This window comes from Hyla sarda, chromosome 7 (assembly GCF_029499605.1).
Source record: "Hyla sarda isolate aHylSar1 chromosome 7, aHylSar1.hap1, whole genome shotgun sequence".
Taxonomy (NCBI): Eukaryota; Metazoa; Chordata; class Amphibia; order Anura; family Hylidae; genus Hyla; species Hyla sarda.
Window position 1 is genome coordinate 127304515 of NC_079195.1, and position 18434 is coordinate 127322948.

At 46.9% G+C, this 18434-nt stretch overlaps 1 protein-coding gene across 3 annotated transcripts in view; it reads right to left on the reverse strand.

Annotated features, from left to right (window-relative positions):
* Window positions 1-18434, reverse strand: part of CDH23 (cadherin related 23) — a 1135250-nt gene that overhangs the window by 125137 nt on the left and 991679 nt on the right. For all 3 annotated transcript variants that reach the window (XM_056530710.1, XM_056530713.1, XM_056530711.1), the window contains 3 exons: window positions 18200-18421; window positions 6732-6851; window positions 5082-5262 (listed from right to left, as the gene is read on the reverse strand). In XM_056530710.1, coding sequence (XP_056386685.1) covers window positions 5082-5262; window positions 6732-6851; window positions 18200-18421 — 523 coding nt within the window. The remainder of the gene's footprint in view (window positions 1-5081; window positions 5263-6731; window positions 6852-18199; window positions 18422-18434) is intronic.

The following is an 18434-nucleotide window of genomic DNA, read 5'->3' on the forward strand; positions in this document are numbered from 1 at the left end:
AGCTCCCTGAGACTTAAAGGGCCAGTGCACCAATGATTGGTGCCTGGCCCAATTAGCTTAATTGGTTCCCATCTGTTTCCTGGCTATATCTAGTCTCCTCCCTTGCACTTCCTTGCCGGATCTTGTTGCCCTAGAGCCTAGTGAAAGCGTTTTTGTGTGTTTATACCCTGTGTACCAGAACTTTGCTATCTCCCCTGACTACGAACCTTGCCGCCTGCCCCCGACCTTCTGCTACGTCCGACTTTGCTTCTGCCTACTCCCTTGTACCTCGCCTATCTTCAGCAGCCAGAGAGGTGAGCCGTTGCTAGTGGATACGACCTGGTCACTACCGCCGCAGCAAGACCATCCCGCTTTGCGGCGGGCTCTGGTGAAAACCAGTAGTGGCTTAGAACCGGTCCACTAGCACGGTCCACGTCATCCCTCTCTGGCACAGAGGATCCACTACCTGCCAGCCGGCATCGTGACACTCAATACAAGTCTATGGGAGGGGGCGTGGCGGCCATCACGCCCCTCCCATAGAAATTAATTAAGGGGGCGGGTCATGATGTCACGAGGGGGCGGAGCCATGACATAACGATGCTCCGGCCCCTGTATCGCTAGTCATTATGCACAGAGCGAGTGTGCTCTGTGTCTGTGCAGTAATGATAGCGGGGTGCCGCAGCTGAGATCCCGGGGGTCCCCAGTAGTGGGACCCTGGCGATCTGACATCTTATCCCCTATCCTTTGGACAGGGGATAAGATGTCTAGGGGTGGAGTACCCCTTTAAGGACCAAGGCAAATTTTCAAAATCTGACATTCGTCCACTTATTTGGCAATAACTTTGAAATGCTTTCACTTATGAAAGCGATTCTGAGAGTGTTTTTTTTTTTTGTGACATATTGTACTTTACATTAGAGGTAAATTTTGATTGATATATTTAGTGTTTTTTTGTAAAAAAAAAATAGAATTTTGCAAAAAAAAGAAAAATTAGCATTTTTCTAGATTTCATATTTTCACTCGTACGACAAATTGCCATGCCGCACCAAATTAATGATTAATTCACATCTACAATATGTCTGCTTTATGTTCCCATTATTTCATAAATATTCTTTAACTTTTTTAGAATGTTAGAGGGTTTATCAGTTTAGTAGCAATTTTCCAGATTTTCAAGAAAATTGCAAAATCAGATTTTTCAGGGACCAGTTCAGTTCTGAAGTTGAATTGAAGGGCTTGTATGTTAGTTACCCGCCTTAATCGCCCCATTTTATAAACTGCACCCCTTTAAGTAGTAAGAATGACATTAAAGAAGTTTATTAACTCTTTATGCGTTTCACAGAAATAAAAGCATTTTTTTTCTATAACACAGTAGGTGTTGACAAAGAAATAAAACTCAAGATTTATTGCCTGAATTCTGACGTACTTAGAAATATCCCATATGTGGCCTTTGTGCGCTATGTGTCTCTCACATGCCTCAGACATGAAGGTGTGCTGTGTGGATTCTGGGGCATCCTTTTAGTTTAGGATATTTTGTTGGCATCATAAAAAATTACAGGGGCCTTGGTGTGCAAAAATATTTTTGGGAGAGAAGTTGACGCTTTCATTAGTACCATTCTGGGGTACATGTGACACATATAAAAAAATCTATTCTGAGGTTGTTTTTTATTAAAAATTTTTAGGTCGTTCGTCATGAGGTATAAATGGCATGTAAACGTTACACTGCAGGTTGATACAATTACAGTGATAACACATTTATATAATTTTTAAATATTTTAATTCATTTATGGCATAAAAACTATATATTTTTTTTATAAATCATGTTTTTTAAGTCACCACCTTCTGTGAGCTGTAACTTTGTAACTTTTTCACTGATGCAATTGTGTGAGAACTCTTTTTGCGGGACATGTTGATGTATTTGGGGGGACTATTTTGGGGGGTGTATTATACATATAAATATATAATTTATTTAATAGTTTTTTTTTATATTTTTTCAAAAATGTTTTCTTTTATTTTTCAAATTTTTTTATTTTTATTTTTCCACACATTTTTTCCCACTTTTTTTTTTTTTTTTTTTACTATTATACACATGGAGTTCACATCTGTACTACATTGAATTATGCCTATGACTGTCAGTACCTTAGCTAGGGACTGATCGCTCATGTTGCCATGACAACGGAGACCAGTGTAAGGACTCGGTTGCCATGGCAACCATCGGTGCTCTGCTTTCACTTTGCAAAGCGCCGATCAGTGGCAGAGGAGCTCCCTCCCTCTGTTACCCTAATAGACACTGCAGTCTGAGTGACTGCAGCGTCTACAGGGGTAACCCAGGATTGGAGTGCAGCCCACGAGTGGCCTCCTCCGATGGGGCCCCCCTTACCACCGATCGTTTCACACAGTGAAGCGACGGAGGAGAGGGGGAAGGAGGAGACCCACACCAGATCCCTCCTGCTACTGGTCCGTCTGTACTGACAGACAAATAGCAGCGATCGTGGGCTGGGGACCACTGAGGTAGGTCCCTGATCGGCTTCAGGGAGGCTCGGCTGTGCAGTACAGTCGAGCTCAATAAACTGTCACAGCACCCAGCGGCGCTGTGACAGTTTATTCTCATCAGGTACGTGTACATGGTGATGCAGGAAGTCATCCCATGTACCTAATTTTGTGGGAAGGGGTTAAGCAGGATTTTATAAAACATATGATGTCTTAATGGGAAACTGACAGCAGGTTATGACATCCTTATGAGTAGGCATTGTTAGGGGAGTGGGAAGCAATCAGTGCAAAGTAAAATACCCCAGTGCACCAATCGATCTAATTTGCATATAAGTAAAATTTATATTACAGGTAAACAGTGCACAAGATTTCTGTTACGTTATGCGCGCCGGCCGCATATGCTGGCCGTGAGCGCATTGTCCCGTTACCTGCTGCTGCCAGCAGGGCGGAAACTCGCATCGCGGGACGCGCCCGCATGCGAGCCCCAGTCCGTCACTCACCTGGTGCTTCTCCTGTCCCCGCCTCTTCCTCTCTGCTCCTGTACGTGTGTCCCCATCCCCTAGGGCGCACGCACAGGAGCTTTAAGATTTAAAGGGCCAGTGCACTCATTTATGTAATTCCCCTGTGGCTTATTGATAAATTCCTCCACCCTCCTTACTTCCCTGCCGGATCTTTGTTGCCTTGTGCCTGAGAGAAAGCATTCCTGAGAGTTGTCTTGCCGTGTATCTGATCCTTTGCTCTATGACTTAACCTTGCTCCTCTGCCCCCTGCCTATTGACCTCCTGCTATGTCCTGACTAAGCTACTGTGCTGCCTGCCTTGACCTTCTGCTATCCTGACTATGAGCTGCCTTATCCCTCCTGTGCCTCGCATCTCTTCAGCCACCTGTGTGGTCGAGCAGTGCAAGGGGTAGCGACCTGGGTGCCGCCTGCCGCAGCAAGTCGATCCCGCTTTGTGTCAGGCTCTGGTGAAAACCAGCGGCACCTTAGACTCCGCTCCCTCGTATGGTCCGAGTCATCTGCCACACAGGTCCAGCGGATCCACATCCACCGGAGTTCCTGTCTTCTGAAACGTGAGTGTTACAATTGCCATATCAAAAGTACTATATTGCTTATGGTAATGGGACTTATTAGTGTCTATTAGGAGGTAAGGATGCCCCAACATGCTGTCAGTTTCCCTTTAAGAAAGCATTGATAAATATAGTCTAAATATTGTGGTAGACTAGGCTTACATAATAACAGTGCAGCATGAAAAAATATGCATTTAAATTTATCTATTATGTTTTCCTTATACAACAACCTATCATACATAAGCCCCTTTTACACTGCCGCTGTGACCCAGCAGTGCAGCGGCCGCTAAAAAAATGAGTGGAGAATAGTGGGAGAAAAATGAGTGCATGTGCCGTCTTTTTCTCCTGTTATCTCCCACTATAGACAATGGCACCTGACGAACCCTATTATAGTAAATGGGATCCATCGGGACCCGTTGTTGCCCATTGTGCCCCCTTCCCAATAAAGGCCATTTTCGGACAGGGAACAAGGGCACTGTGAAAGAAGCCATAGCCGTGAACTACTGCTATTAAATTGAGATATTACTTTGTCAAATATGTCCCTGTAGAACAACACAAAACTTACATTGGGAGCCAATAATAAAGGAAAGGTAACTGGTATAATTGTTATATTGCGTTAATACTTCTACACACATTCTATCTATGAATACTGTGAAAAGTTTCATATAATGTATCAGTGTTCTGGGAGCAGATAAGGCAATGAACGCCTCTGCACAGATTTTCTATTGTTGCTTTGTTTCCTGAATGCAAATTTAAAAAATTTCTAAATGGTTATCACTAAAGATTTACTGCATTACCTGCTACTCAGGGGACGATAAGATAAATCCATCAGACAAACTTTCTGCTCTTTCAGTGTTAGAGATAGCAGTTGGGAAGGAAGGAAGAATGAAAGAGTAGCTGAAAGAGTAGAAGCACAGCTCTCCAGCTCACACAGGCTGGAGGATGGAGAAAGAGAGGGGAGCAGATACAAGGCAGTCTACAGGGTGAATCACATAGACTGTGTACAAGTATGTGGAGAACATAGATCTCACACAGCACACTGTAGAGTAAGCAAAATATAGACCTATGGAGAAAATGTTTGTTTTTTTTGCACCGTAATAAGTGGCTGTGCAGGGCTCAAAGGGCAAAGATGTTTGGCCGAAGCCTCTTCGCATTGCCATTGAGCTCCACTATTTGGAACTCTGTGGGCAGTTTCATCAAAATTACGGGAGTTTAGCAGAGAAAAAAATTATGCATACATCTTCGCTAAACTCTGGTAAATTACCAAATCCCAGACGGACCTCAATTAAGTGAATTGAGTCTTTTGAGCTCCAACACTTTTAAGGGTCTTTCTGTCCAAGAAAAATAAGAGCCAAATGGACCTTGAATGGGACGAATTCAAATGGCAATGTGAACCTGGCAATACTTTTTGGATAGTCAGAGAAAGAGAATAACACCTGAGCACTTTTCCTCTATTGCACAAGGATAGTTTAAGCAGCGCTATAATCGGTCAGATTTTAAGTTGTATTTCCCTATCAAATACTCTACTGTATGACATTGATACCACTTACCAAGAATATCACCCCCAACAATGCTGTACTCTACTTGACCATTAAGACCTGCATCTTTGTCTTCAGCTTTGAAAGTTGAAACTCTTGGACCTGGCTGTCCCTCTGTTATGACGAAAGGCCCTTCATATGGCCTTGGAAATTGGGGCCAATTGTCATTTATGTCATTTACATTGACTAAGACCTGTGGAAACAATTATTTAGGCCACAAATGAAATGCTGGGATAACATATATTAGTAACAAAAAGTGTTTACATCTATGTAATTGTGTTTGTTTTAGGTTATGCTTCCTAGAATGTTTCAGATAAAAACAACAGCTATACTAGTACAAAGTATATAAAGAAATCATGTTAGTCCAATTCTCTTTATAATATAGAAAACTGGCCCTTATAAGTGCCAAAAGTCTCAGAGGATTGTAAAAAAAAAAAAAAGAAGAACTTGGGCATTTGGCACAAATGCCCAAAAAATCTTAGAGTTCGAAGCCTGGACCACAGGTTGACATAGTAAATCAGCTTTAATAAAAACCTTGCATTCCCAGTAATACCAGAGCGGAGTTATATAAGGTTTTTAATAAAGCAGATTTACTATTGTACACTGTTGTTCAGACTTTAAATTCTACAGTCATGGCTGTAAGTTTGCTGCTTTAGTTTTTATAGTGGCAATTTTTGTTAACTCTAAAATCAATAAGATGCAGTAAATCACCATAAAATTTCTTTTAATTTTAATGATTTCATTAAGAAAATCTCTGTAATTTGTTACATTCGGCTTTCCCTCAAGCCTAACCAGTCTCTCTACCTCAGCCACTGAAAAACATCTCCACAGAGGCCGGTTCTAGGAAGAATCCTGGTTGTTCCAAACATATTCTATTTAAGAATATTGAGGCCACGCTGCTCTTGCGTACTTTCGGTATAGCTGAAATGTTTTGTCCCCTTCTCTAAATTTGTAGCTCCACACAATCCGGTCTATGAGCTCTACAGGCAGTTCTTTTCCACCTCATACCTGTTTTTTGCTCTGATGTGTTTTATCAGCTGTAAGACCTTATGTCGACAGGGCTGTGTCTTTCCCAATCCTGTCCAATCCTATCCTGTCAACCAAATTTACCCCAGGTGACTCCAATCAAGGTGTAGAGACATCTCAAGAGATGATCAAGAGAAATAAAAGACACCCAGATATGAATTTCAAAGTATCATAACAAAGGGTCTGAATACTTATTGTCGTTTCTCCTTGAATTTTTATTTTATTTTATTTTAGGACAAGGCCTTCACATAACAAAATGTGAAAAAAGTGAAAGGGGTGAAGACTTATAAGCTTACAAGCTCTGTATGCAGTTTAGTAAGCCAAGAATTTGTATTGTTCTCAGTACAACAACCAGTACAACTGTGTTTATTTACGATTGTGAAGACTTAATTATCACAAACAAATGAATGTGAAGCTGAGGGCGATTCTCAATCAGTGTGGGAAAATACTTCTCCGGTTAGGTCCTTTAGATCCCGCCAACTCACTGTGGCCTACAATATCCCTTATCAGATTCAATCAGAAACATACGATATAATAGTATTTACACTACAAGTAGTCCCAGAATCAGCACAGAATGTTCAGATTGCCTGTGTTGAGAAGAAAACAATGAGGTCAATGAGACACACTTCTACATACCGTAGTGGTGGATGTCAGGCGACGTATCAAAATGGGACACCTGTCTGTGGCTGTTACTATCAGCGTATATCTTCCCAGGCACACTTCATAATCCAGCTCCTTTACCGCTCGAATCAGACCCTACAAATAATGTAATAACATATGATGTAGCAAAGATCATTGCCACTGATTATTATTATATTAAATGAGTCATTTATAAGAGACCATATCGCAGCAAAGCAAAAACTGACCAAAGAAAGAGCTGGAAAGCCCCATCTTTCCCAATTTGTCAGTAGAACAGCAATAGATAGGCAAACGTCTAACCAACAATAAAGAACAATAAAACCTTCTCAGCTTGGTAGAAAATATTTTTTTCAATAGATATAGCTGCTCCCTAAATAGCAGACCCCAGAACCAGGCTATGTATGGCTAGCATTACAACTACAACTAGATTTAAAGGGGTACCCCGCCCCTAGACATAATATTAAGCAGAAGGGATAAAATGTCTGATTGTGGGGGGGGGGTCTGGCTGCTGGGGCACCCGCAATCTCTGGGTTGGCACCCCAGCATTCTGAATATATAGGGTACATTCACACGTACAGGATCATGCGCAGATTTGATGTGCAGGATTTGTAACTGCAGATTAGAAGTTGTGCTCCGTCATTTAGTTTAAATTGAAATCTGCAGCAGAAAATCCTGTGCATCTAATCCTGCGCATCAAATCTGCGTACGTGTGAACATACCCTCATGACATAAATGGAGGGGCAAGGTGTGACTTCACCACCACGGCCGCCCGAAGCCAGCATTCTGAATATAAATGTTCAGAACACCGGGGTGCCGGCCCAGAGATCGCAGGAGGTCCCAGCGACCATTTTGCATTGCAATTAGTAGAGAGCACTATGGTCGTGACAGAAAATAAATCCCAAAAGAAAAGAACTTACTCTGTGGTATACAGCCGCTAACTAGTGCTGGAAGGATTACGAATTTTTAATAGAAGTAATTTACAAATCTGTTTAACTTTCTGGCACCAGTTGATAAAAAAAAAAAAAAAAAGTTTTCCTCCGGAGTACCCCTTTAAGATTGATGCAATGTACTTCACTCCGCTATTACTAATCATTGGAGAGAATCTCAGGACTGAAACCCCAACTGATCTTAACTTTTCATATGTCTGTGCGACATGTCAAAAGTTAATTTCAATGACAGTAAAACTTTAAGTATTATTAAAACAATTAAAGGATCACAGGGTCAAGTTTCCTAGTGGGACTAAAAAATTGTAAAAGGAGAATCAAATAACATAACTAATACTATAAAATAAACCACCATTTATCAAATTCTTAAATGCAGGGCTGGATTAAGAGCATCATGGGCCTAGTGCTGAAGATTGTGATGGGCCTTTTCTTTATCAAAGTATATATATATGTTCCCCTCACATATAATGCCCCATGTCCTGCCCCCTTAGGGGGCATTATATGTGAGGGGCACAGGACAGGGGGGCATTATAAGTAAGGGGCAAATGTCAGGGGGGAATTATAGGTGCATTATATGGGCACATGACAGGAGGGCCCCTGTCATGTGCCCCTCACATAAAATGCCCCCTGACATGTGCCCTTCACAAATAATGCCCCCCTGTCCTGTGCCCATCACATATAATGCCCCATGTTCTGTGCCCCTCACATATAATGCCCCCGTCATGTACCCCTCATATATAATACCCCCTGTTCTGTGACACTCACATAAAATGCCCCATGTCCTGTGCCAGGGCAGGGCACACACCCGGACCCGGAGAACGGTGCTGTTGGCTGCTGTTTGGCATCTCCCAAACAGCCACGGCAGCCCTGTAAGAGAACCGCAGTGGCTGCCTGGGAGATGCGCTTTGAACTCCGGCGTGGCGCCGCGGCGCGTGAGGTCACGTCACCGCGCCCACGTCGGAGCTCACTGTGCGTCCACCGCCCTGCTCGTACAGAGCCCACTTGTCCTCAGGTACGGAACCCCGCTTGTCCTCAGTGTACAGGGCCCCGTGTGTCCTCAGTGTACAGGGCCCCGTGTGTCCTCAGTGGCCTGCTTGTCCTCCGAGGACAAGCGGGGCCCTGTACACTGAGGACAAGCAGGGCTCTGTACACTGAGGACAAGCGGGGCTCCGTATCTGAGGATAAGCGGAACTCTGTACACTGTGTACAGAGCCCCGCCTGTCCTCAGTGCACAGAGCCCTGCCTGTCCTAAGTGCACAGAGCCCTGCTTGTCCTCAGTGTACAGAGCCCTGCTTGTCCTCGGTGTACAGGGCCCCGCTTGTCCTCAGTGTACAGGGCCCCGCTTGTCCTCGGTGTACAGGGCACCGCTTGTCCTCAGTGTACAGGGCACCGCTTGTCCTCAGTGTACAGGGCACCGCTTGTCCTCAGTGTACAGGGCACCACTTGTCCTCAGTGTACTGGGCACCTCTTGTCCTCAGTGTACAGAGCCCTGCTTGTCCTCAGTGTACAGCGCCCCGCTTGTCCTCAGTGTACAGGGCACCTCTTGTCCTCAGTGTACAGAGCCCTGCTTGTCCTCAGTGTACAGGGCCCCGCTTGTCCTCAGTGTACAGGGCCCCGTGTGTCCTCAGTGTACAGGGCCCCGCTTGTCCTCAGTGTACAGAGCCTCGCTTGTACCCCCTGTTCTGTGACATTCACATATAATGCCCCATGTCCTGTGCCCAGGGCCGGGCACACACCCGGACCCGGAGAACGGTGCTGCTGGCTGCTGTTTCTCATCTCCCAAACAGCCACGGCAGCCCTGTAAGAGAACCGCAGTGGCTGCCTGGGAGATGCGCTTTGAACTCCGGCGTGGCGCCGCGGCGCGTGAGGTCACGTCACCGTGGCCACGTTGGAGGTCACATCACCGTGGCCACGTCGAAGGTCACGTCACCGCGCCCACGTCGGAGCTCACTGTGCGTCCGCCGCCCTGCTCGTACAGAGCCCACTTGTCCTCAGGTACGGAACCCCGCTTGTCCTCAGTGTACAGGGCCCCGTGTGTCCTCAGTGTACAGGGCCCCGTGTGTCCTCAGAGGCCTGCTTGTCCTCCGAGGACAAGCGGGGCCCTGTACACTGAGGACAAGCAGGGCTCTGTACACTGAGGACAAGTGGGGCTCCGTATCTGAGGATAAGCGGAACTCTGTACACTGTGTACAGAGCCCCGCCTGTCCTCAGTGCACAGAGCCCTGCCTGTCCTAAGTGCACAGAGCCCTGCTTGTCCTCAGTGTACAGAGCCCTGCTTGTCCTCGGTGTACAGGGCCCCGCTTGTCCTCAGTGTACAGGGTACCGCTTGTCCTCAGTGTACAGGGCACCACTTGTCCTCAGTGTACAGGGCACCGCTTGTCCTCAGTGTACAGGGAACCGCTTGTCCTCAGTGTACAGGGCACCTCTTGCCCTCAGTGTACAGAGCCCTGCTTGTCCTCAGTGTACAGGGCCCCGCTTGTCCTCAGTGTACAGGGCCCTGTGTGTCCTCAGTATACAGGGCCCCACTTGTCCTCAGTGTACAGAGCCTCGCTTGTACCCCCTGTTCTGTGACACTCACATATAATGCCCCATGTCCTGTGCCCAGGGCCGGGCACACACCCGGACCCGGAGAACGGTGCTGCTGGCTGCTGTTTGGCATCTCCCAAACAGCCACCGCAGCCCTGTAAGAGAACCGCAGTGGCTGCCTGGGAGATGCGCCTTGAACTCCAGCGTGGCGCAGCGGCGCGTGAGGCCACGTCACCGTGGCCATGTCGGAGGTCACGTCACCGTGTCCACGTCGGAGGTCACGTCACCGCGTCCACGTCGGAGCTCACTGTGCGTCCGCCGCCCTGCTCGTACAGAGCCCACTTGTCCTCAGGTACGGAACCCCGCTTGTCCTCAGTGTACAGGGCCCCGTGTGTCCTCAGTGTACAGGGCCCCGTGTCTTCTCAGTGGCCTGCTTGTCCTCCGAGGACAAGCGGGGCCCTGTACACTGAGGACAAGCAGGGCTCTGTACACTGAGGACAAGCGGGGCTCCGTATCTGAGGATAAGCGGAACTCTGTACACTGTGTACAGAGCCCCGCCTGTCCTCAGTGCACAGAGCCCTGCCTGTCCTAAGTGCACAGAGCCCTGCTTGTCCTCAGTGTACAGAGCCCTGCTTGTCCTCAATGTACAGAGCCCCGCTTGTCCTCAGTGTACAGAGTCCCGCTTGTCCTCAGTGTACAGGGCCCCGCTTGTCCTCAGTGTACAGGGCCCCGCTTGTCCTCAGTGTACAGAGCCTCGCTTGTCCTCAGTGTACAGAGCCCTGCTTGTCCTCAGTGTACAGAGCCCCCCTTGTCCTCAGTGTACAGAGTCCCGCTTGTCCTCAGTGTACAGGGCCCCGCTTGTCCTCAGTGTACAGGGTACCGCTTGTCCTCAGTGTACAGGGCACCTCTTGTCCTCAGTGTACAGGGCCCGCCTGTTCTCAGTGTACAGGACCCCACTTGTCCTCAGTGTATAGGGCCTGCTTGTCCTCCGAGGACAAGCGGGGCTCAGTGTACAGAGCCCCGCCTGTCCTCAGTGTACAGGGCACCACTTGTCCTCCGTGTACAGGGCACCGCTTGTCCTCAGTGTACAGGGCACCTCTTGTCCTCAGTGTACAGAGCCCTGCTTGTCCTCAGTGTACAGGGCCCGCCTGTTCTCAGTGTACAGGACCCCACTTGTCCTCAGTGTATAGGGCCTGCTTGTCCTCCGAGGACAAGCGGGGCTCAGTGTACAGAGCCCCGCCTGTCCTCAGTGTACAGGGCACCGCTTGTCCTCAGTGTACAGGGCACCGCTTGTCCTCAGTGTACAGGGCACCGCTTGTCCTCAGTGTACAGAGCCCTGCTTGTCCTCAGTGTACAGGGCCCCGCTTGTCCTCAGTGTACAGGGCCCCGTGTGTCCTCAGTGTACAGAGCCCCGCCTGTCCTCAGTGTACAGGACCCCACTTGTCCTCAGTGTATAGGGCCTGCTTGTCCTCCGAGGACAAGCGGGGCTCTGTACACTGAGGACAAGCGGGTCTCTGTACACTGAGGATAAGCGGAACTCTTTACACTGTGTACAGAGCCCCGCTTGTCCTCGGTGTACAGATCCCTGCCTGTGTGTACAGAGCCCCGCTTGTCCTTGGTGTACAGAGCCCCGTCTGTCCTCGGTGTACAGATCCCCGCCTGTCCTCGGTGTACAGATCCCCGCCTGTCCTCGGTGTACAGATCCCCGCCTGTCCTCGGTGTACAGATCCCCGCCTGTCCTCGGTGTACAGATCCCCGCCTGTCCTCGGTGTACAAATCCCCGCCTGTCCTCGGTGTACAGATCCCCGCCTGTCCTCGATGTACAAATCCCCGCCTGTCCTCGGTGTACAGATCCCCGCCTGTCCTCGGTGTACAGAGCCCCGCTTGTCCTCAGTGTACAGAGCCCTGCCGAAGAAGTGCCCTGATCTCTCTGCCAGCTTTCTCAGTCGGCATCTGCATGGACACATAAACAGGCTAGCCTGGTCAGGTGGGTGGCTTATGAATTGTATAATTGTATGTATTTTCTACCTGCCTTTCACCGCTCCCTACATGATGGAACAGTCTGACTTAGTTATATGTGAAATATAACTTATATCTCTGACTGTGCCATCATGTAGGGGGCGGTAAAAGGCAGATAGAAGATGGAGTAGGCGTCCCAGCAGCACAGAGTATTTCAGACAGTCTGCCTCACTACAGTTCCCTCCAGAAATCCTCTGTACTGCTGTGTAAATCTAAATCTGTAATAAATCTAAGAGGCCTCAGCCTCACCCAAGCAGGGGCAAAAAAGGTAAAGTGTGTGGCTTATAAATGGACTAGTTGCTATTTTCTACCTGCCTTTCACCGCTCACTATATGATGGCACAGTCAGAGATGAGTTATATATCTGACTGCCATCATGTAGTGAGCGGCGAAAGGCAGGTACTCCTGTGAAAACCTTTTTTTTTTAAATCAACTGGTACCAGAAAGTTAAACAGATATTCAAATTATGTATAGAAAAATATTGCCCGGACCTTCCAAGGTAGTGTGATTTGATTAAATAGACAATAGATAACTGGGTCGTGCTCCAATAATAATTCAATAGTTATTTATTAAAAATGTATAGTGCATTACTCCTCACAGGGCCCTTGTGAGAAAAAACACATATAATAAATGTACAAGATTAAACGATCTTAAAATGTTAAAAAGTATCACTGGCATATAAGATGGCTCTATGTAGACAAATTCATATAGCGTCTTTACGGTATTGTGAAGATACAATATAAATGTCCTTTTGTATGGCAATTATAAATCAAAGTGGGTACTCTGTTACCGGTCCTGGATGATGTGGCTCTGTCAGCTCCCGTGCCTGGATATCACAGTCAGCGGTCTTAGATGGTGCTGTGGCTTTGACTCTCAAGATCCAGGTGTTATGCGGTGGTGGTCGTCCCAGGCTGGTGGCACTGGCAGGCGCCGATGATGGAATCGCCGGGAGACCGTGCGCTAGCAGGCGCTGATGGTAGATTTGTCAGGAGACCAAGCGCTGGCAGGCGCTGATGGTATCAATCTCCTCACCGCTGGACTTGGAAGCCGGAGACTACACGCTGGGTAGATGGAGCTTGCCTCGTGTAGATGGCGTGTGACGTCAGCTTGAGCCGGAGCTGGCCAGGTAAAATCAGGACCGGACACTAGTCTAGATCGACTAATGCGTAGGAGATCCACAATGTGATGAATTTGCTCCGTGAGCAGTAGCTTAAGTTCATAAAGAGCATAAATGCCAGTGAACAAGATTAATAAACAGGACTAGACGCGTTTCAGGGTTCTCAGATACGACCCTTTCCTCAGTAGTCATGATGACTACTGAGGAAAGGGTCGTATCTGAGAACCCTGAAACGCGTCTAGTCCTGTTTATTAATCTTGTTCACTGGCATTTATGCTCTTTATGAACTTAAGCTACTGCTCACGGAGCAAATTCATCACATTGTGGATCTCCTACGCATTAGTCGATCTAGACTAGTGTCCGGTCCTGATTTAACATGGCCAGCTCCGGCTCAAGCTGACGTCACACGCCATCTACACGAGGCAAGCTCCATCTACCCAGCGTGTAGTCTCCGGCTTCCAAGTCCAGCGGTGAGGAGATCGATACCATCAGCGCCTGCCAGCGCTTGGTCTCCTGACAAATCTACCATCAGCGCCTGCTAGCGCACGGTCTCCCGGCGACTCCATCATCGGCGCCTGCCAGTGCCACCAGCCTGGGACGACCACCACCGCATAACACCTGGATCTTGAGGGTCAAAGCCACAGCACCATCTAAGACCGCTGACTGTGATATCCAGGCACGGGAGCTGACAGAGCCACATCATCCAGGACCGGTAACAGAGTACCCACTTTGATTTATAATTGCCATACAAAAGGACATTTATATTGTATCTTCACAATACCGTAAAGACGCTATATGAATTTGTCTACATAGAGCCATCTTATATGCCAGTGATACTTTTTAACATTTTAAGATCGTTTAATCTTGTACATTTATTATATGTGTTTTTTCTCACAAGGGCCCTGTGAGGAGTAATGCACTATACATTTTTAATAAATAACTATTGAATTATTATTGGAGCACGACCCAGTTATCTATTGTCTATTTAATCAAATCACACTACCTTGGAAGGTCCGGGCAATATTTTTCTATACATATTTCGTTATTTTTTGCAGCTGTGGTATAGTTGCATGCCCTGTTGACCTCAGGTAGGGTTTACACATTAATTGTGAGCTGCACTTGCACCTTTTTTCCAGATATTCAAATTATTTCTATTAAAATGTTATAATCCTTTCAGTACTTATTAGCAGCTGTATACTACAGAACAATTTATTTTCTATTTGGGATTTCTTTTCTGTCACGACCACAGTGCTCTCTACTGACACCTCTGTCCATTTTAGGAACTGTCCAGAACAGAAGAAAATTCCCAGAGCAAACATATGCTGCTCTGGACATTTCCCAAAATGGACAGAGGTGTCAGCAGAGAGCACTGTGGTTGTGACAGAAAAGAAATCCCAAATAGAAGAGAATTTCCTCTGTACTATACAGCAGCTAATAGGTACTGGAAGGATTAAGAATTTTTAATAGAAGTAATTTACAAATCTGTTTAACTTTCTGGCACCAGTTGATTTAAAAAAAAGTTTTCCACCGGAGTACCCCTTTAAAGGTGAGTGGAGGCTGGAGCCAAGTTGGACTGGGTATCACAGACAGAGATCCCAAGTTGGCACAAAAAGGAGGAGTTCAGTATTTTAAGACACTTGGGGGGAGATTCATCAAAACCTGTCCAGAAGAAAAGTTGCTGAGTTGCCCATAGCAACCAATCAGATAATTTCTTTCATTTTTGAAAAGGCCTCCGAAAAATGAGAGAAGCAATTTGACTGGTTGCTATGGGCACCCCCTATTCCTTTCTATGGCAAATATTCATATGCATACTGGGCGGGAATAGGGGCAGGGCAGAGGTGGGGCCAGGGGTGGAGTCTTGCTTGTTCCGGGGCCCTGGGTGGTGTCAGTCCGCCCCTGCCTGTGCCCCTCATATATAATACCCCCTGTCCTGTGCCCCTCACATATAATGCCCCCCTGTCCTGTGCCCCTCATTTATAATACCCCCTGTCCTGTGCCCCTCACATATAATGCCCCCCATATATAATGCCCCCCGTTATGTGCCCCTCACTTATAATTTGCCCTTTTCAGTGCATGCACACCGCCCCCCCCCTCCGCCCAAGTTTTAATAATTCCCCTGTACCATATGGCACCCGAGCACCTCTCTCCAGCTGTCACATTTCTCACACGCTGCTCCGTTCTTGCAGTGTGAGAGCTGCGGGGACGTGATCACCGGGCGCCGGCGCGATGATGTGATGTCATCACGCCGGCCTGCTGTGCATGGCGTCCCTGCGGCTCACACTGCAAGAATGCAGCAGCGTGTGAGAAATGTGATGGAATGGTGGAGCGGGACAGCTGAAAGCTCCCTCTCCACCATGCTATAGTACAGGAGGGGCAACAATCTCAGGGGGCAATTGCCCCATTGCCCTCCCCCTGGATCTGCCACTGGCACCAGGGAGGTGATGGAGCAGGGGTCTCAAACTCAAATTGTCTGGGGGCCACTGGAGGTAGCAGCTGGGTGAGGCTGGGCCGCATGCGCCCCTTACATATAATGCCCCCATTATGCGCCCCTTATATATAATGCCATCATGCGCCCCTCATCATCCACCAGCAACATCCCCCCACCAGAAGTAGCACCCCATCATCTACCAGCAACCCCCCCCCATTCCCCCTACCCCTGTGTGGTAATAGCATGAGCTTATGGATGATGGGGGTGCTACTTCTGGGGGGGGGAGCATTAGGCAGGCAGCAGTTTCCCCACATTAGGAAGGTAGCAGTTTCCCCACATTAGGAAGGTAGCAGTTCCCCACACTAGGAAGGCAGTGTTTCCCCACATTAGGATGGTAATGGTTTCCCCACATTAGGTAGGTAGCATGTTCCCCACATTAGGTAGGTAGGGAGCAGTTTCCCCACATTAGGTAGTAGCAGTTTCCCCACATTAGGTAGTAGCAGTTTCCCTACATTAGGTAGTAGCAGTTTCCCCACATTAGGTAGTAGCAGGTTCCCTACATTAGGTTGTAGCAGTTTCCCCACATTAGGTAGTAGCTGGCTCCCCACATTAGGTAGTAGCAGGTTCCCCACATTAGGTAGTAGCAGGCTCCCCACTTTAGGTAGTAGCAGGTTCCCCACATTAGGTAGTAGCATGTTCCCCACATTGAGTAGTAGCAGGCTCCCCACATTAGGTAGTAGCAGGCTCCCCACATTAGGTAGTAGCAGGCTCCCTACATTAGGTAGTGGCAGGTTCCCCACATTAGGTAGTAGCAGTTTCCCCACATTAGGTAGTAGCATGTTCCCCACATTGAGTAGTAGCAGGCTCACCACATTAGGTAGTAGCAGGTTCCCCCATATTAAGTAGTAACAGGTTCCCCACATTAGGTAGTAGCAGGTTCCCCACATTAGGTAGTAGCAGGTTCCCCACATTAGGTAGTAGCAGGCTCCCCACATTAGGTAGTAGTAGGTTCCCCACATTAGGTAGTAGCAGGCTCCCCACATTAGGTAGTAGCAGGTTCCCCATATTAGGTATTAGCAAGTTCCCCACATTAGGTAGTAGCAGGCCCCCCACATTAGGTAGCATTGTCTTCCCCCCCCCCCACATATACACACACACACACACACACACAGACACACACACACACACATATAGACATACTTACCCATCCTGCGCTGCGCTTCTCCTCTCTGGCGACCCTGACGAGTGACGTCACTGACGTCCTGAACGGGTCTGCGGAGGGACGTCACATGCGCGACGTCCCTCATCAGACTCGGGCCGGCCAACCGGAGACTGGGGGAGGAGGGCGGGGTAAGTGAGTTTGAGGATTGATTGTCACGGGTGCCGGTTGGTCTGTGCAGGCCGTTTGTGCGGGCCACCGGGCCTATTTTAACGCAGGGGCATGGAGCTGCCGCTCCATCCGCCCCTACGTTAATCCGGCCCTGCTTAAATAAAAAACATGCCAGAATAGCTGTTTTCCCTTCATGTCATCTAACAAAAAATAAATAAAAGGGATAAAAGTAATCCAAAACTCCTGTGTAACCCAAAATGTTACCAATAAAAACCGTAAGCAAAAAAAAAAAAAAAATTTATGGAAGGTGCTGACACAAGGACAAATAACAAAAAATCTATATAAATTTGTGTAACCGTGCAGACCCGGAAGATAAAGTGATCATGTTATTTACACTGCAGGGTGAATTTCATAACAATAAATCCCCAAAAAACTAAATTGCTGTTTTTTTATTTACTCTCTTAGTTATGTAAAACATATTCTGTGTCCTAGAATGGTTGCTATAAAAACTAGATTTCATGCAAAATTCAAGGTCTCATACAGTTACATTGAAGAAAAATAGAATATAAAGTTAGAACTGCTTGAATACAGAGGGGGGGGGATGTCACTGGTCTTTGAAGCTAAAATTAGTTACGTCACCAAGAAGTTACACTTCTAGGAGGGTATTTTCAGTGCGTTTTAATGTGACTGAGAGGGAGTAACAAAAAACTAATGCTCCAGTCATTAAACTTTTAGACTTGTTGCTCTTTAGATGAATATTTTCTATTAACATTTACACTGTTTACGCATAAATGTTTTTCTCTTTCAAAATAACAGCGGAAGCCAATACAGGAAACACCGTTCAGCAAAACTGCATCTACTTCTCTCCTACCTGCTCATTGCAGAGATTTTCACTATAAAAGCTAAGATTCTTGTTGAACCACAAGAAAAGCTATTTCTGTAATACATGTACATTATAAAACACAGTAATATATTCATCTTGTTTAATAAAATGAATGAAAGTTGCAGGAATGTGGAGATTTATCTTAGTCAAAACAATGTAATTTTTCCCACTTTAAAAATATGTTCTTATATTTGACAGTGTTTACTGTTTAGATCTTACCGTGGAATTATTTATAGTAAATGTGTCCAGAAGGTTGCCACTTATTATGTTATAGGTAATAGTTCCATTAAGACCTTCATCACGATCCACAGCTGTAGTTGTGATTATGACAGCGTTAAGTGTCATAGGACCCTCATCCAAAGTTACTTCATACAGCAGTCTCTCAAATGTGGGGACATTGTCATTTTCATCCAAGATGGTCACATAAACTACTGTTGTAGCCTAAAAAAAAAGG